This window comes from Sphaerodactylus townsendi, linkage group LG05 (genome assembly GCF_021028975.2).
Source record: "Sphaerodactylus townsendi isolate TG3544 linkage group LG05, MPM_Stown_v2.3, whole genome shotgun sequence".
Lineage (NCBI taxonomy): Eukaryota > Metazoa > Chordata > Lepidosauria > Squamata > Sphaerodactylidae > Sphaerodactylus > Sphaerodactylus townsendi.
The window spans coordinates 47,591,918-47,612,594 of record NC_059429.1 but is presented as its reverse complement, the minus strand read 5'-3'; the positions used below and the strand labels follow the sequence as shown (position 1 = coordinate 47,612,594).

The 20,677-nt window shown below is 40.7% G+C and overlaps 1 protein-coding gene across 1 annotated transcript in view; it reads right to left on the bottom strand.

The window, feature by feature from the left end:
• The window catches only part of SYDE2 (synapse defective Rho GTPase homolog 2), a 55,011-nt gene that overhangs the window by 13,489 nt on the left and 20,845 nt on the right, over positions 1 to 20,677 (bottom strand). The window contains exons 3-5 of the mRNA XM_048497341.1: positions 18,317 to 19,413; positions 15,396 to 15,522; positions 312 to 493 (exon numbers count right to left, since the gene is read on the bottom strand). Of these exons, the coding sequence (XP_048353298.1) occupies positions 312 to 493; positions 15,396 to 15,522; positions 18,317 to 19,413 (1,406 nt within the window). The remainder of the gene's footprint in view (positions 1 to 311; positions 494 to 15,395; positions 15,523 to 18,316; positions 19,414 to 20,677) is intronic.

Below are 20,677 nucleotides of genomic sequence, written 5' to 3'. Positions count from 1 at the left end.
AAGATTTAAAAACTATTAGACCTACATTGTAAAAATGGAATTCCAATGTTTAAAAGCCTGTGTTTATTTGAGACTAAGAAGAGCCGAAGAAGAGCCGAAGCAATCATATCCTGCTAGAGAGCTTTACTGAGACATTTGGCTGAGTACTGCTGAAGTATGAATCTCTAGCAAGGTGACTATTATGTTCTGCAGCAACTTTTGCGGCCATCTTGGAATATGATTCATGCACCTTTTAATGCCAACTTAAACAACAAAAAAGCCCAAGACATATTAGACATTTGTAACTGTCTGCAGGGGCTAGCCGAACTTACCTTCTCAATGTCCGGAAGGCAATCCAAGAGGGATACTGTGTGCTCAGAATCACTAGTGTCATTATCACATCCATTTGATGTCATTTTCAATGGAATTTTTGCCATGGCATCCAATACTGCTTCATAGAGTTGTTTGGTTATCAAGGGGGAAGGAAGTTCTCTTAAATAATCCTTGAGGACACCTTAATGAGATGCAGAAGAGGCACAATATGTAAACTGCAAAGTTAGCAGACAACTGAATGTGTATGCTGGTAACATATGTTCAAAGCAGAAAGTCCTCAAATTGTCAAAGGCTCATTCCGCACATGAAGAATAATGCACTTTCAAACTGCTTTCAGTGCTCTTTGAAGTTGTGCGGAATGGTAAAATCCACTTGCAAACAGTTGTGAAAATGGTTTGAAAATGCATTATTTTGTGTGTGCGGAAGGGGCCAAACAGACTAGCACACGAGCAACAGATTTAACATATGTCAAATCCTGAAAATAATGCTGATTCTCAAATATGAAAAGAATTCTTGTTCTGATTCTAACCACTTTTCTAAGCATCATATTTAATGTAATTGCCAACATGAAAAACACATAATTAATTAGGAGCTGCTGTCACAGCATTATGATACCTCCGATCTTCAATTCCCATGTTTTATTTGTGCAAACGGCCCACAATATCAGTTATCATTACTAATGGATACCAATTTTCCTTTTCAGCTATTCAAATCTCTCTACTATAAACATCCAGCAAAACTTATTTATTTATTGTATTTATAGTCTGCCAGTCTTACAGAGACTCAAAATGTAATTGAGTGTACACATAACTGAAAACACTCTATATAAACAGACAGCTAATAAACATGTTGTAGATCAATACAATCAGTATGAGGAGGCATCAAATGAGTAATGTACTAGGACTACATTTACCAAATGCATTGGCTTCCAGTAGAGTTCCGGATCATCTTCAAGGTGTTGGTGCTGACCTTTAAGGCCATTCCACTGACCTCGGGGACCATCGGGTATCTTCTCGGTAGACCGCATCACCCCCCATACGTCCCCCTCTAGGCTGCCTCTTCAGGATTCTCGCGGAGGCCAATCTACTGGTGGTCCCTGGCCCCTCGGCAATGCGGCTGGCCTCCATGCGGGCCAGGACCTTTACTGCCCTGGCCCCGGCCTGGTGGAAACGCTTCTTCCTCCCAGTTGTATCCCGGGTTCCCTCTGGGACCTTAGGGAGCCCTTCCTTGGGGCCTGCAAGACGGAGCTGAACTGGGCTGGGCCTTTGGAGGACCCAGCCAGCCACATAGTGCCCTCTCCATCTTGGCCCTCAAGCATCTGGGGGGGCTCTAATTACATCATCTTCATCGAGACTGCTATGCCCTCCACCTTGGGGAGGGAGGGTTTTATACATTGACATCTGAACGCTTGGACGCTTCACTCTATAACTTTATGGATTTTAGTAACTTTATAATTTTATATATTTTTTATATCTTGAATCTTAACCTTAAATTTAATCTTGGGCTTAATTTGTGAATTTTTTGGGAGTTTTTTCCGCTGCTTTTCAATTTTATCTTGGAATTGCACTGTTAATGCTGTACATCACTCTTCCAGAGTCTCTCTGGATGGGGCGGTATAAAAATCGAATAAAATAAATAAAATAAATAAAATAAACAAAATCTGAATGAGTTTAGCATATTAGGCATGAGGAGTGTAGCTATAATGAATAAAAATGGTATTGAACCAGTAGAAAACAATGAAATGACAACATGTAGCAAACTGACAATCTGTCCTGTATATAGTGCAGTGGTGACGAACCTATGGCACGGGTGCCAGAGGTGGCACTCAGAGCCCTCTCTGTGGGCACATGCACACAGAGTTCATCATGTGGGGGGGAAATCGTCCCCCCCACACACACACATCTAGGCTGGCCTAGGCTGCTGGACTTGCATAATGTTTGGAATTACAGGAGAGTGGAAGACTTCCTGACCTTCTCAGAGAAGCCCTTCCACAAGGAGGGGGCTATGACAGAAGTCCTTCAACAGATGAGCGGAGCTGTAATAATGGAACACAGGAGTGGCAGTCCTGCAGATACAAGGGTCCAAGGCTGTGAAAGGTTTTCTACATGACAGTCGATACCTTGAATTGAACCCAGTAGCTGATAGATAGCCAATGAAGTGACTGCAGAAGGAGTATAATGTGCATACCCCCATTTAACTCCAGATAAAAAATGAGTTGCAGCATTCTGTACCAACTGGAGTCTCTGTGCTGTCTTAAAGGGCAAACCTATGTAGAGTGAATTACAGCAGTTTCACCTCAATGTGACAGTGGCGTGGAACCATGTAGCTAGATTTGCCGAATCAGAGTTGGGGGACAACAGCACAATCCTAAAGCAGGGGGGCAACCCTTATGCCAGCATAAGCCCTCAGTGCTGCTGCACCACTGTCATGTGTTGCTGCTACTGTGCAGCAACTATGCACCAGCATATTACAGGTACAGTGCTCTGAGCTGGTGTAGGTGTGGGCAGATCACAGGGTGTGGCCAGAGTTAGGCCGCTCCCTAATGCCTTTCATCATGGGAATTCTCCCTGACAAAGGCACAAAATTGCCCCAAGAAAAAAGGGCAGAGTGGCCCATAGATGGCCATACAAAAGCAAAAATAATTAAAATTAATTACATTAAGAAGTGCTCCTCTTACTGCCATGGCTATTCCCATGAGGCCCCAAGAAGCTCTGGATGCTGACAATGGGCATGACCAATCACCCCTCTCTCCTGCAGCAACCAAGCCCCCTCCTCAGCACCCAATCATACCTCCTCCAGCCCTACAAAAACCCCAGCAAGGACACCCCACAACTCATGAGGTAACCTGCTGTGCAGAAGTACAGTGAGCACTAAGGCATCTTGGTGGTAGGAAAAGTACAGAAAGGGCACTTATCAATGCTGGTCTAGAACTTTAGCCCAAACACCCAACAGGGAGAGCAAATTCCATAGACTGTGGCTGACCTCTCTCAGTTCTGAACCCAAACAGGCATCTCTCTACTTAGTCAGGACCCTGAGGGGTGGCTGTGCACTTAAGGTAAGCAGGGGACTTTTCCCCCAACCACCTTCCCTACTTCCCCTGTCTATGGCCAGGAGCCAAACTGGTAATGTCAGTGGCACCACAGGTATGATGCAGCACAGGTGCAGCACAGGATTACTCTGGCCATCTTAACATCTGGATTCTACAGAATTACATCACATAGTAACAGTATTCTGGTTATTTTAGGATTGGTAACAATGGCAGAATGGAGTTGTTAGTACAACATGCTCTTTTCACTTCTCTGCTGATCCTTTCTTTCTTTGCTGTCTCCTATACTTTTGGATAATGCAAGACACATTTCACTCAGGTCAAGCTTCCCATTCTTCATATTAATAGATCAGCAAATTTATCTTACACATTTCTAGACTCCTTTCAGAAGTCAAAGATACAGAATTTGGACTGTTAAGGGATTGATAATTTATAGCTTCTTCATACTGACTATGCTCCAACTCAGTTGGTTTCCAAGCTTTTTAGAATGGAGACTCATGTCCAAATTTATTTGGTATGGTGACATACTTAAAAAACCAGAGCATGTGAAAGCATACAACCATTTTCACAGGCTTCAAACCCACTTTTGGGTTGGCATCCATGGGCAGGGAATTGCAGCCAAGGCCATCTTAACAGCATTATTGGCCCCCGGGCAAAGCAGTGCATGAGATACATACGCACACATGGATGTGTGGTTACAGAGGTGACAGTGATACTAAAACATAGGCGAATGCCAATGCCTACTTGTTATAAAAATATTGTTCAGTACAGTACAGTACAGTACAGTAAACCTTTATTGGGTATAAATAATTCTGCATACAGTATGTTCGTATCATAAACAACAATACAATGAGGAATCCAATACACTAAGTTAGGATAAATTATACACAAACTTTCTGGAGACCTATTGTGATATCCATATGTTAATTAAACCGATTTGAATGACTTCTCATGTTTATTACAATGACTTGAGCCTCAGACATTAAATCAATGTAATTTAGATGATTTGATACATCGAGGGACACATTTTAGTACCGTCTTTGAGATATTACTTCCGCTAGATATGAAGCGACCCTAAAGGTTATCTCAGAAGATGCATCACTAAATAAATACTTCACTACATAAGCCGAAGGCAAATTTGTTTCAGCTTTAATAATCGGGGTTATGTAGTGACTATGTAATGCAGAGTGTAGCTGACATTCTAGGAGGATATGATGTATGGTATCCATGGCATTTACAGAGCATGGGCATCGTCTGTCAGCGAATAAAACACCTTGAAATCTCCCAATTGTAATTTTAGAAGGAAAGGTGTTTACTCTGGCAAGCATAAATGCTCTGCGACGAGATGGACTGTCAAGACTATAGAAGTATTTTGCTATCTTCCCATGTAGGATGGGTAGGTTTAGAAAATCTGGGGAACATGCTGCAGGTTGTACTGGGTGAAGGGACTGAAATTCCATATCAATCAGTCTCTGGCTGAGCAATCTAAATATATATTCCTCGTTAAGAGGTTCGAAAAATTCCAGAGAGAATGCTAGAGTTCTTATTTTGGATTCAATATGGAATAACCAGGATATGCTCAGTCGGTCAGATTTAAAAATAGGAGAATAACGAATTTTCCTTTACCCTAAAGAATATTTTTAGCCAAAATTTAAAAAGCATAAGCATAAGCATTTTATTGTCATTGTGCACGCACAACGAAATTTACAATAATCGCAATAATATTTACAATAATAATAGCAATATTATTTACAATAATAATCGCAATATTATTTACAATAATAGCATAATCCAAGCTTTCGTTTCAATAGAGTGTATACCCAGTTCTGCATAGATCACCCTATTTGGGACACATTTTGGAACACCCAGGATTTTCCTGTAAAAGGAGGACTGTATTTTCTTAATATTTGAGTCAAACTCCTGTAGCTAAAGTTGCGAACCACACAGAAGGGATGAAATTATTTTTGCTTCAAATATTCTTACAGCAGCTGGAACAATTTGGTTGCCTTTGGTGTAAAAGAATTGTGTAATTAAGGAAGCTGAGCAGCTAGCAGTTCTAATTACTTTTGCTTTTTGTTTGGACCATTGAAGTTTATGCTGGAAAACAATGCCAAGATAATTTAATTCCTTAACTTGTGTGAGCGAGTTGTTACCAATAACCCAATTTTGGGTTTCCAAGATTTTGAGAAGACTAGAATTTTTGATTTGGCATAATTGATAACTAAACTGTTTTTTTGACAGTAGTCATGGAAAATTTGCAGATATCTTATAAGACCAACTCTAGTATATGATAGGATTGTAGTGTCATCTGCATAAAGTAATACGGGAGTATCCCTAGTATTTAATTTTGGGGGTGTAATATTGTTCATTATCTTTAGGAAACACGTGCTAAATATGCATTCCCCAATAACAAATATTTATAGTATAGTATAGTATTTATTTATTGACAGCAAATCACAACATACATAGATTAGCATGGGGCACCTGTGCTCATGAAATCCCCAGTCAACTGCTGAGCATGCCCATGAGTTAAGGTGGCCCTGATTGCAGTTTGAATCTATGAATTAAAATGTGTGCCTCAAGATGTATTCAGCCAAAATAATCCATCTCAGTACAAATGACAGTGAAGAAGGAGTTGGTAACCTATATATTAAACAAGTTTTTACAGGAGGAGAAGAATGGGAGGAACTGATTCAAAGTGCCATTACTTCCCCCTCACATGAAGTAGGATAAAGTAGGCAACCCTTGGCAGATGTGTCAGGCCATTTGGCTCAGCACACAGCGTCAATTCTCCACCCAAGCAATAGCAGCAAGTCCCTAAGATGCTGGAAGCACTGCCAGGGCCATTTGCATAGGCAAAGGCAATGGGCATACTTGCCATTGGCTCCCCAGACCTGCACAGATGCCAGCTGGATTTAAAGCAAGCCCCTGAGGTGCTGGCAGTGCAGCTAAAGCTCAGCTTGCTCCTTATGTGTCTGGCCAAGTACAGACCTCATCTCTGCCTCACCTACCCCGTTTTCTTTGGCACTGTGCCAACATCTTCAGAGATAGATGTTTTAAGCTTTAAGATTAAGAATGACTTAAATTGGTGCTTCAGAAGTCAACATTATTCTACCATTCTAGGTTTTCTGTCTTTTATAACACGGAAAGAAAAACAGCAAATGCATAATAATTACTAGCGTGGCCCGGCCACGCGTTGCTGTGGCTTATTGTGGTGAAATGGGAAAGGAACAGTAGCAGCAAATCAATTGCAGAGGCCAGAAGTACATGCTCATGCAAACATGCAGCCTGATACTGTGCGATGTCAGTGATGTGTGTGCCCGCATTCCTTGGGGGGGGGGGAATGGAAAGGCACCCCTCCCACACATCTAGGCTGGCTGGTCATGATCCTTTACCTGGGAGTAAATTTGGTTGGTGGCAATGGGTGTCGCTTCTGAGGAAACCCTCTGATCGGGTAGTGACGCGAGCCATTCAAAGTATGTCATGGTTGCTGTACTGAGCTTACTAGGGTGCCTGGGTCTCTCCCTCCCTCCCGCCCCCCCCTGTGTGTGTAAGCTCTCACTCTCTTTCCCTCCCTCCCTTCTCTTCCTTTGCATGTGCCACCCCTCCCTCCCCCCCCCCTTCCTCTTTCCTCCTCCTGCCTAGGGTGTGGGTGGTGGGTCATATCAAGATGCTGGCTTCTCCCCTGCCTCTCCCTCCCTTGCATGCAACCCCTCACTGTCTCCCCTCACCTCTCTTCTCTTCCCTTGCATGCCACCCTCCCCTCCCTCCCTTCCTTTTCCCTCTGCTAGGTGGGTGGGTCATATCAAGATGCTGGGCCCCTGCCTCCCCACCCTGTGGTGGTACATGCCACCCCTCACTCTCTTCCCTCCCTCCCCTCTCTTCCCTTTGCATGCCACCCTCCCTCCCTCCCTCCTTTTTCTTTCCCTCCCGCTATAGGGTGGGTGGGTCATATCAAGATGTAGTGGCCCCCCTGCCTCCCTCCCTCCTTGCATGCCACAGCTCACTGTCTCCCCTCTCTCAGCTTCTCTTCCCTTGCATGCCTCCCTCCAACCGTCCCTTTCCTCCTCTCTCCCTCCCTCTCTTCTCCTTGCATGCCACCCAGTGGTGGGATCCAAAAAATTCTTAGTAACAGGTTCCCATGGTGGCGGGATTCAAACTGTGGCGTGAAGGCCTCAATGGGGCTGGGCTACGGGCACGACGTGGGCGTGGCCGGCCATTCTGGGGCGGGCATTACTGGGCTGGGCTGTAGGGTAAGCGACGCAGAGTCAAGCAGTGCCGTGTCCTTGGGCAGGAACTAATGCAGACGCAGGCTAGGCTGCCACACATGCTGCACCTCCTGCTAGACTGCTTCAAGTTCTGCGCGCTACTTCTGAGAGAGAAGGGGCATAACTAAGGCAAAAAATCACTTTGACAAAATCGACCAATTAGTAACCCCTCTCTCGGCACACACAAATAATTAGTAACCTACTCGAACCTGTGAGAAACTGCTTGATCCCCATCTCTGATGCCACCCCTCCTCTCAGTGGCAGTGGAGGTTAAGAGCTCTGTATCTAATCTTGAAGGAACCGGGTCTTGATTCTCCTCGTTCTGCCTCCTGAGCTGTGGGAGGCTTATCTGGGGAATTCAGATTAGCCTGTAACACTCCCACACACGCCAGCTGGGTGACCTGGGCTAGTCACAGCTTCTCGGAGCTCTCAGTCCCGCACCCCACCTCACAGGGTGTTTGTTGTGGGGGGGGGGGGAAAGGAGATTGCAGGCCCCTTTGAGTCTCCCTACAGGGGAGAAAGGGGGGATATAAAACTGTCCAAACTACTACTCCTCCTCTCTCCCTCTCTCCTCCTCCCTCCCTCCTCCCTCCCTCTCCCTCTCTCCCTCAGTGTGTATGTGTGTGTATGTGTTTCACTTCCACTCAAGTTACTGCCTATGTGCTGCTTTCCCCCACTGCTCATCTTTTGGCCATCTGGAGTGAACATTCTGGTAAGGGGCAATTTAACATTGAGCCTGTAAGAGTGACAAGTTACACACAGGCCCCCTCCCCCTCGTCCTTTTCACCAGGGAGCACCAGGAAAAGGCTGCTGCCACCTGGGCCAGGGTAATGAAATTTCAGGTATGTGAACATCTGAAAACACTCTCGCCTGACTGACTATAGTGGCTGGGAATTTTCAGAGGAATTGGCCCAGCAGTTACTGAGGTACCCTGTCATCAACACATACACGGTTAGCTTTTTATATATATAGATAATACATGCTTATTTCAATATTATCCAGCTGTTATGGCCTGTAACACCAAAAAACCCCACATAGATATATGTATTACTAAGCAGGATGACATGTCTATGAAAGACTAATGTAGTCACAAGTGCTAGCTATTTTGTTCCACAGAACTTGCAATCCCATGTATTTTGGGCTCAGCAATAACATACTTGCTTGAAGAAACTCACATCAAGTATCCAATGAAACAAAATTACATACACCAAGTGAATTGAATGAAGCTTGAAAGTAGCCTGGTTGCAAACAACTCTGTCCTACTAGCTGCAGGAATAATGTACCTCTCCCACTTCCAAATATATTCTCAAATAAGAACATAAGAACATAAGAACAAGCCAGCTGGATCAGACCAAAGTCCATCTAGTCCAGCTCTCTGCTACTCGCAGTGGCCCACCAGGTGCCTTTGGGAGCTCACATGTAGGATGTGAACGCAATGGCCTTCTACGGCTGTTGCTCCCGATCACCTGGTCTGTTAAGGCATTTGCAATCTCAGATCAAGGAGGATCAATATTACCAATATTTACACACACACACAAATATTCAGGCATAGAAATCCAATCATCTGATTTCATAAAATCATTGAAGTACCAGCTCACTTATCACATTTTAATTGTAAAAGCCCTCCATACTGTTTATGAGACATTAACAAGCTAGATAAACATGGCCTGATCTTTAATAAATAGAACCATTTAATAGAGGATGAAAACAAAGAGAGCTGAAAGTATGAAAGCCGGGATACTAGTTGAAGTATCTGCCAAATAAAGACTCTGTTAATCCCGGAACCATGACAGAAATACCACTGCTGAGTGTTCTTTAACAAAGAAGGACTTGTTGCAAGACTCAGTGTGCCTACCACAAATCCTGCCCTATGACCCAACTGTAACGTGAACTGTGTTAATTGAAGACTTTGTTAAGAGCAAAATCCTTAAAGGAATTGAGAGGGATTCCATCTTCGTCAAAAAGCCCTAATGACTACATAATTTCAGTGTCAAGGAATATTTAAACCAATCAGAATACGAAGTGTCCATTATATGATCATGATGTGACACTTAAAAGCTCTTTATGAATTCGTAGATGAATTTAAAGAGGAAAAAAGTACTCCATTACTAATTGACACAGGAGCCATGTCCACTACTGAAGCTGGCGACTGTACTGGAAAATCAGCAGGCCAAGGAGTGTGATTTTGTACACGTATCTATATCTACAAACGTGAAATACCACTGACTGACTGACTGACTGACTGACTGACTGACTGACTGACTGACTGACTGACTGACTGACTGACTGACTGACTGATCAAAAGAACTAAAAAAACACCGAACCTACAGTGTTGAAATTTGGCACACTGGTTCATTATGTGGTTTAGGTGCTCACTAAGAAATGATTTTTCAAAATATTCAGTTTTACTCGAGTTATGACACATTTACTGTAGAACTCTGGCCATCTGCGTTACTGTTGAATTCTGGCCATCTGCACGAACATTCTAAAGGTGACAGTTAAAAGCCTGCTTGCCAAGCTAAAGGATGCAGTATGGGGAGTACAAATGATTCGTTTCACAGGAGATTTTAATGAAGGGCACTTTAACGCTCTACTTCCATGTGTTGAATCGACAAGTTCTGATAATGCCCACCAAACAACAAGCACAATTGAGCCAGTGGTGGCCCAACTGGATTCTACTACCGACCTCCTCACCGCATTCAAACCTGTTCCTTCTGTTGAAACAGCTAAAGGGAGGAGAGGGATTACATACAGAAAGTGATTTACAGATTCGATTAGAAAAAGACAACTACAGGAAGCTGCTGCAAAATATATGAAAAACAACCCAGATGTTCATAAAGAGGCTGTGCTGAAGTATGCTGAATATCACCCCGAAGTTCACAGGCAGGCTGTGATGACGTAGGCTGAATGTCACCCTGAAAATCATAGAGAGCCTGTGATGAAGTATGCATAGTGAAGCACGGGTGCCCTGCTCGTCTAGAATAAAGGCATAGGATATTTACTGATCATAAATTAACAACATCAATGAACCAAACTGGCAAGAAGTAGTCGCTACACATTATGGGTTTTGGAATAGAATGCTGGCAAACAAAAGACAGCAGGAAGACTTCTTTGCCTTTGTTGGTTAGAAATGGTTTTGAGGACTTGACCAAATATACGAGTGAGAGGAAAGGAATCTGACCTATATTTTAAAACATGCAATTCAGAGGCACTGCTTGGGCCTTCTATTAATAGCATCAGCACTGAGCTATGCAATAGAGTCACCTGGCATTTCCTTCTCAAAACACTTTCTCTCGCTTAATTCCTGAACGAAATTACTTGTGAGCCCTCTGACCCACACACCCCTTTCACTAAGTGAGCCCAGTAAGACGTGGCAGCTATTTTTATGGACTTGCTTTTCCCAGCAGCTGCATTTTCCTTGATACAACCACTGTGTCTGCATAGAATTAACACAGGCAGCAAGCAGAAAGCACATACTTTCTCCAATTCACTTCATTAATTTCTCATTTTTCTAACCCACTGAACTGTTAACTCTATGGCATGCTTTACTCCAAGATGAGAGTTCACATGGAAGGAGACATGATGCAGCAGTATTAAAAACTAGTCAGCTTTCAAATCTGGCAGGGTACATTATCCTTAATCAGAAGTTCACTGAATTGCACAAAGCACAGCCAGTCATAGCAGCATTTCTCAGTCAAGGTTTAATGATTAAATGTTCATTCGTTGATGACCTGGAGAGTTTTTCAAGGAGAAAATGCTTTCATAATCTCTTGGGGGAAAAAACAGAGGACAACATACATTTAATTTTTAAAAACCCACTAGAATGAAATAAGAAGCAGCTTTTAAAGAGAGCTATGCTGAAGATGCAGCAATTTTTTAAATGAACTTCTACTTAGGGATTTTTGATGCAGAAATACACAGGAGTACTATTGACAGAATTATAGTCTGTAGGAGAAAAAAAAAGAAACACAAAATGCTTTATTATCTTCTTGTTAGGACCAACCAACCAGCCAACCTCTAGACAGTGGTGGTGAACCTTTAGCACTCCAGATGTTATGGACTACAATTGGCCATGCTGGCAGGGGTTGATGGGAATTGTAGTCCATAACATCTGGAGTGCCAAAGGTTCGCCACCACAGCTCTAGCATGAAGAACTTCAAAGCTGGAGCTCCTTCTTCTATGATACTTTAGAAGGTACAAAAACTCCAACAATTATTACTGACAGAGAACTTATTTATTTCAACAAATAGTCCAGGCCTTATCAAAAATGCTGCAGAAATCCGTGGAAAAAAAGTTCTTCTCTGGCTCTGTTTGCCCTGCTTTCTTAATAAACAAAATGAAAGCAGTAGTTCTGAGCCAAGAAAACCCAAGCCATATACAGAGAATAAATTATGCAAATTTAGTAATATGAAGGGACAAAGTGCTAAACAGGATGACATGGAACATTTCTAACTTCTGGTAGTTGGAAATATGGACATTTACAGTTACCTAATCCTGAGCCACATCTATATCTACTCCAACTGAGCATGGCTTTCCAAGATCTCAGGCCAATTTTTTCCCAGTTATGCTTACTTATGATACTTTTAAATTGGAGATGGCTTCACTGAATAATGATATTCTGCATGCAAAGAATGTGCTTAGGAGCAACAGCCTCTTTTCTTCTCTGATCTAGGTGCTTTCAATGGAACTGCTAAGGCACTGTGGCTATAATAACCACGTCGGAAAAATAAAAGCTGAGATTCTTCACATGCTGAACTATGCAGCCAGTTCCGGCTTCTATGCTTGCATAACACTATGCCAAAATTCCCATAGCCTTGCAAAACTAGTTACTGATTTAAAGACCAACAATTCAATAGCTGTGTACATGCCATTTTTTTAACTGCAACCAGTTATATATTTAGAATATTTAGATGGGACTCCACTAATGGGCTTTCTGTATGCATGACATTCCTAGATTTTTCTCAGCACTCAATTCACTAGCATTGGAACTGAACTGAGCACAGGGGATCCTCCAGATCTTCCTCCTTCAGTATTTTCAGTAATTGAGTAACTTTATTTTCTTAGAGATCACCATACTGTCCTGTGAAAAAAATGCTCTCCACTCAACAGTTTACCACCAGTATAGTGTAGTGGTTAAGGGTATGGAACTAGTAACTAGTAACTGGAAGACCCAGAGAGCTGGACTAGATGGACTCTGGTCTGATCCAGCTGGCTTGTTCTTATGTTCTTAACATTAGCTTTTGGTGGCCAAATGTTAAAAGATAAAGAAAATAAGTATTCAACAACAGAACTGAAATGTGTCGATAATAGTGGAGACTCTCAACGCTTATGGACCCCATTTACTTGGTTTGGAGTTTACCATTTTTCTGGATCACTGTGCTCAGTAATGGCTACTTAGAAAGTACAATTGAGAAGATTTTTATAGAATTGGATTCATACTGCTGGTACAAACAGTGAAACAGAGCCATTGCCTTGTGCATGAGTATTATCTGGGATATCTTGTTGGCCACCACTGAAAACCAATTGCTGGACTAGACAACATAACCCAGCAAGACTCTTCTTAAATTTTCCTTATAGTACTTGATATAAAGCAAACCCTAAGCACACAAATAAAAGCAGCTGCAGCAGCTCAAACTAAGAGAGGCAAAATTAAAAGAGACATCCAACTCTCAAAACAGCCATAATTCAAATGTGCTGCTTGAAAATAACCATCCCACAGGAAATTCCACTCTTGAGATTTGTTGTCATCAGACATGAAAAAGGAGAGGCAAACAAGAATTTTCCATAAAAAGAAAGCTATGAATGTTTTTATTCAACTGTCTGAAAACTGACCCAGAACAAAATGTATCAGATGAATCACTGATACCTCAAAAATCCAATTCATATATACCACAGAGAATTCTCAGGATGCCATTCTTCAACATCATTTACACTGAACTAAGAATGTGAATTTTCTTGAAATGTATACACTGCTGACCTGACTTTGGGAAAAACACAAAAGAATTCAGAAGAGACCTTACAAACATTTTTTGAGTCTTATGGTATGGAAGAGGAGAAGAAACTGCTTGGGGGTACTTTGGAACAGAGAAATATCAAGTAGGAAAATGGGAAAAGCCTCCCTCTTTTCAAACTGTACATTTTTTTAAAATACACTGGAAAACTGTTCTATGTATTTGCATAAGTGCTTGAATTGATAAGGGATGGCAGGATAGTGCCTAATGGCTTTTGTGAGCTCCTGCAACTAGCCATAGTCAAACAGGAGAACACAAAGAACTTGCAAAAAATGTTTTCTACAAAATAAATTATTAAAACAGAAATCTACATAACAAATTACTATTGACTTTTATCTGTCTTCCAAAGCCTTTTAATATTAGTTATTTTATGTAACATTCACAACAAAAACCCAAAGAAAACAAAAATCTTGTACAGAAGACATTAATTACATAGGGGATGAAGTCCCAAAGACAAGCAAACTAGACATTATACATTTTGTCCCAGCAATTCTAAAACTTGTTCCAGTATTTCCACAAATTCATGGCCCCCTGAAGCTACACTGGAGAGGATTATGGAGGTATAAAGTCCAAACCTGTAGTCCTTTGCTTTACACTGAAGCATGATAATTCAGTAACGCATCATTTCAACAATCCTACGCACAAAATTATATTCTTTATATTGATTTCCTCAAAAAAAGAAACCTTTTGGGAAATAACTGTAGTTATATACAGAAAAATATATGTCTTACAAACCAGCTAAACAATAAAATCCAAGCCTGCACAGAATTGAGGATGTTATTCTTCCCCCTCCTTCTTACTAAGGTGTGTATGAAAGAACATTTACACCAGGAAGGACCTATATAATTGGCCTACCCACCAGATTCCTATGTGCTACCAGAATTGGGCAGGCAAAATCTACAAGGAAGCATTAATTATACTACTGTAGGAAAATGTGAACTACATGGAAGAGCAGATGAGTACAGAAAGTAGTAAAAACCTGAATTTCCTGAAAGCGCATCGTTTTGGCATCAGTCAAGGAACCCAATATTAAAACCAGAAATCTTTTATCTTTGTTGACTGCATTACATTAGAGTTTAAAACCTCCATTGCAGTATATCAAGGTATGAAATAGCTTGCACAAATACTGATCATATGTCCTACTCGCAAGAGTGAAAAAAGACAGGTAATAGCACATGATGAAATTGCATGAATACCACAAATCATATATTTTTGGAATATTATACACCGCCTTATGGACACTGGGTAGAAACATGGCAAAAATGTTTTAAATAAAATAAAATAAACACACCTCTTGATGTCATGGGAAATTGTATTATTGACTTCAAAAATCAGTGAGGAAGGGAAGCACTACACTTGCAAAAGAAACCGATTTACTGTAGCAAGCAGCTTTCAACCAAGGGATTGGATCCTCTAGAGAATTTCTGCCAACTGAAGAGGGGGTATTTTGCTTCAGGGGATCTGTCACACAACAGCAGCATTTCAAGGATCATTTCGGGCTGTGGCAGTTGGGGGAGGCGAGGAAGTCTTGCCCTGAAGACGGAAATTCCTTCCATTTGTGGAAAGTACCAATGAATTCAAGCCAAAATTAGCAACTGTTCAGACTTCATTTCTTACAAGGTATTTTCAAGACTTTCCTACACATTGTAATATTTACACTCCATCCTGGTTCACTAAAATGAAAAATACTATTTTTACAGTGACATTCTGTATACTTTCGCCATATATTCACCGCTTTCTTAAAAACAAGTTAATTACCTGTTATCACATTTATATCTGGGTACTGGGTTTCACAGAGAGTAACTGCTTTGCTATCCTTTTCAAATGCCTCTCGGAGCTCTTTCTTGACAGCTGCTGAGCCACATAAACGGTACAGGCCTACAACCTAGAAGCAAAATCATAAACCTTATCACATGGCCTAAGTTCACTATTTAAAAAGTATCAAGAGGTTAAATCAACTATAAGCATCAATGCCGTTTTAAGTAGGAGGGTCAGGCTATCACTACAAAAATTCAGGTTCTTAAGGCAGTGGGATACAAACAGCCTGGATCATTTAGCTTATGGAAAAATCTGTGTTGCATTAAGTATATTGCAGATACTAAGAGAAAAGTAAATGGAAAATAAAAGTATGGGTTCAACCTAACAAACTATCTGCTGATGAAAAGGAAGAGGATTCCTTTTAACAATTAAAAAAATGCTTTGCTGGGGTTTATGGGTTGTGTATGAACAATAGCCGAATGGAATGGGGCTACAGTAAAGAGGAAGCTGGGTGAGACTGAGTGAAAAGCTGGCTGGATCCAGTCCACTATTTCTGTATAGCTCTAAGTTTAAACAATGGGACAATGACTCCCAGCCCATATGTCACCTTCAAGAACTCATTTTTAAGGCATTAGTAGTTTTTCTAGAATGTTCCTTTAACTGGAACCCCTGCTCTCCCCCAAAAACTCTATGAGTAAAAAAAAAGTATTTAGGAACCATTTCAAACCAAGCTTATTTTAAGATGTATGAAATTCTAAGATTACTGAATGAAAAGGTGTCATATTACTGTCATATTATTTTACTGTATGAGCTTTCTGGATAGCACCTTTCCTTCACAGCTGGTTTACAGCTATAGCGCTAAGCAAAAGTGGAGAACAGACAAAGCAAAGAATTGGTATCAATTAGCCTGGGGGACCATATAACAGTTGCAAATCTGGATATTCAACCAGTACAGTTCCTTGGTCTGCTATTAGTAAGATTTACAGTCCTAAATTACCTATTTGCAACATACCCAAGAAACAGACTTTGGTTCTAAGACCAATCAAGGGACTGTCTTACAATGTCCACTTGTGTATCTCAGGAATGCAAGAATATACACACAGGTATTATCGGTGACTAATCTTAATTATAGAATGAGTTCTCACAAATGTCTCCTTTACAGATGGAACAGAACGTGATAGAACTCTGAGGTGGTAGAATGAGCTGTACCATTTGTGCGGAGGGGGGAGTTATATTATGAATGCTCCCCTCCGTTGGAACTCCCTGGTTATTTTAAAAAAAGCACAATAGCAAAAGGTTAGGTCCTAGACTTTTGCATGCTGTGATAGTTTTCCATTGACAAGGAATGCCTAACATAACAGAACTTTGGAAAATCTTACCCCTCACTTGTAATCTGAAGCAGTACAGTCTTTTCTATCACTTCAGTATTCTGGCATGTTACTATCACTTATTCTGCTATGGATATGTACGCAATATCCTGACAATCTTCTAGAAGTGAAAGCCTTTCTCTCTTTACTTTTGCTGATATCTTATAAAGAATATATTTTATAAAGAATATATTTTATAAAGAAAAGAGCCACATGACCATTTGAATAAGCTTCAACACTGTAACCTATTTTAAGTCTTCAGAATGGAACAGGCATAAATCAAATAGAGGTACAAACTGCCTGAGGGGGTGGAATACAATAGTCTCATTATGAGTTATGATGCCATAAGCGATAATAGCAGTTACACACTTTGAACGTATCATGTGGTGACTAATTCCTACAGAAGCAATAAAACATACACACCTATTTTATCTATCAACACTTTTTATTACAACTTAAGCTTGAACATGTAACCTTGTAGCTTGTATTGCTGCAAAGTATGCCCTCCTCCCGTTTCATTTTATATGTCAAATTCTGAAGACCATCAAACACTTCACAAATAATAATAGATCTGTTGACCTCTTGGAAGGTACAGATTTCTTTCACCCTCTTTCCCTCACATCATAAAAGTACATCACAGTCCCGTGACAGTGCAAAGCATAAAAGCACAAAATCACTTTACACATTCACCTTGCACTGTGGTAAGTATCCTATTTGATTTTCTCCTCTTTCCCTGTGGCTTATATTGTTCTGTTCCCTCCATTTCTCCCATCAATTATGATATGTTCCTTCTTCCTATTTCAGTGATCCTTTCAGTTTTACTCTTTCCTGGATATATAAGTTTTCCTTTCTTCTCCTTGCCAATTTAAAGGCATAGCAGTCTTCCCATTCATCAAGAAAAAACCCTCAACTAGATATAAAATGTGAAATATGAAACTGACATGAATCCACTTCCTTTCATATTTCATTAGAGAATTGCTTTAAACATGATACCAATGATGCAGAAAAACCTACCTGTGTGATTTGCATATACTGTTATCTTGTTTAAACTTGGCTACTACATATGCAACATACAATCAGCACAATATCCACTCAGCCTGAATCTCTAGCTTGCTAATATTGCATATGTAGCAGCTGATGCCAAAGTTTAAACAAGGAAGTGGAAGGTTTCTTTAAAGTTTTTTGTCGCACAAGCATCACATTTAAATCCAGCGCTACAGCAGGCACCCTAAAGGAGATACCAAGATATGTGGATTATTTCAACCACAGTTCTTTTGTTTAAAAAAGTCACACCTGGGAAAGCATTTACACTAACACCTTTATCTGGTGCAAATGAGGACATCCATAGATCAGTCTGAACATATTGTGTGGCCCTGATCTTGCTACAGAGCAGGCAATGGCAAGATTACCCAAACTAAGGATGCAAAAAAATATAAGGTGTATCTAATGAAGCTGCCACAATATTTTTCATAGAAAAAAACCCTCTGCTGCTCCCGGTGTCAAAATTGAAATACAGAAATATTGACATGGCTGAATTTTTAAAAAATACTTTACCTGACAGCCTCTCTTTTCAATCTCCATTATGCATTTCTTCATCAAGAGGGGCACCATCAAGCCTATATTTTCCTTCTCAACAACTTTCCGAACATCGATGCCAAAGATTACCGGCTCTCTTTCTCCGTCTAGTCCATTAAGAGAGTTCTCCCACTGTTCCAGAAGTGTCAGCTTGACATAAATAAGCCCTCTAGGTTCCAGCTTTACTGCCAACTGATGAGTCTTTGTCACTCGAAAAAGAGCAGGAAGAATCACTGTCCCATGGCAGCAAACCCGATTTTTCCTTGGCATGGGTTCCCAGCTAAACACCACTAGTTTTAAATGCTGTGCATTTTCAATTTCTATGTTGAAAGTGTGGTCCATGTCCAGAAAGGTTGTTCTGCATGTTAGCAAGGCAGTCCTTGCTTTATTAACTGAATCTACCTGAATTGCGCAGAAGACATCTTTTGAGTCCATCCGTGGTGGTTTCAAATCCTCAGCCCCATAGAAGTGAATGCTCATGAGCCCAGATATATACTGGGAACATTTGGGCTGGTCAGAAAAGCTATAATGTCTAAAAGCATCAATGTCTATTTCCACTTTGCTACCATTATTGTTTGGGAATGCTTCTTTTCCTTTCCCAACCCTGCTTTCAGCTACATGTTTCCTTGATTTTGTTATAAGCTCAGGAGAGTCACCATCACTGAGGTAGCCTCCTTTGCTGGAAGATTTAGAACTCCCGTTGCTTTTCTTTTTGCAGTTGTGTTGAGAGGACACACTGCTATCAAGGTGATACCGGCTTATAACATTCCTGCTAGCAGCTGTTGTTATGTTCCCAGAAGAGGGCAATGATGCATGGCCTATATCTTGACAATTATTTTTAAGCAAAGAAGCATTATCTGAGCTATTAAGGCTTGAATTTCCTTTGACACTTAGCTTCCTGCTGAGCTCTGGTAACTTTTTCATTTTAATAGAAAGCTTTCTCACAGTTCTTGGGGATTTTATTTTATCAGGAAACGACCAGTTTATTGAACCACCCTTTTTCGAAGGGTTAGGACTTGACGGTGAACATTCAGCTGCCCCCATTTCAGTTTTGCTTGAAGACAAAATTCCAGGTCCTTGAAGGAAAACAGGGGTGACAGGTTTTAGGAATTGTGCATTAAAAACCAATCTCCTTTATAAAAATGACTTTGAAACTACTGCTTTATCATAATATAGAAAAGTATAGCCCTGTTCAGTAAGATGCTGAGCGTCAGTTGCACCCATATGGACAAGCATGCACCTGTGAAAGTCTACTTTTTTGGCTTGTTCTGCCAAGAATAAGTACTTAGAAATCAGGAACATGACTCATTCTTGCTTTAAGGAATTCCACACAAAAGAGAAAGGGAGTAGATACAGCCTAGGAACTCCTGCCGCTCATGTACTATTCAGTCTGTTTAATTTCTTTAAGAGGAGGCCACTGAAGCAACTGCTCTGTCTAAAGAAGTCTTTTGAACATAGTATTACAAGAGGAAATCTATTGTGTGTATAGTCTAAAAATCCGGAGAATGGAAAATAGGGAGCATAAGTTTTCTTGAACACCTACATCTTTTAACAGCTGTACCCTGGCTTTTTTCTATCCCCTCAAAAGGGTCCTAGAAGGTTACTTCATAGGAATTTATTTTCTGCCATCTTTTTCTTGGCACCATTTCTTTTCACCAGTCCTGGCATGGTAAAAGGGGAATGCATTTGGGATTCATTTCTCCACATAGGTCTAACCTCAATCTTCTCAAGCCTCAAAATCTATGCCTTGAAAATCTGTCTGCTCCCAGATGATTTATATCTACAAAACAGGAACTTACAAAGTGACTAACAAAGTGGTACCATGTTATATTCCGACCTAGGATTAATGAACAAACAATTCATTCAGCAATAGAAATGAGAAAACTAAAGCCATGAATGAGAACTCCTGCGTGCAATGGCTCAAGGAAACCACATTTGTCTATTACATGATAAGCTTCACAATACCTGTTTGAAGAGGCTTAACTGTCAAAAATTAAAGCTCAATTCAGACATGTCACCAAACAGTAGCTAAAGAAAGCTTAATTATAGTTCATCATTATGTCTTAATTGACAACCCATATCTACAAAGAATTGACCCTCCTCTGCCTCATAGAAACAGGATTACTGAACAGATGGACAATAAATATGAAGATCGAACTCATGTGAAACTCAAATAATTATTTGACTGGGAAAACTAATGTAAACCATGGGACTTGTTTTATTCTGACAGGAAACTGAAGGTAGTTATGTTGGTCCATTAAAAAAAATCCTAAAATATCACTATAGAGATCTATTAAGGCCAAGTAAAGCATCACCATGTAGTGAATAAGCTTTATAGAG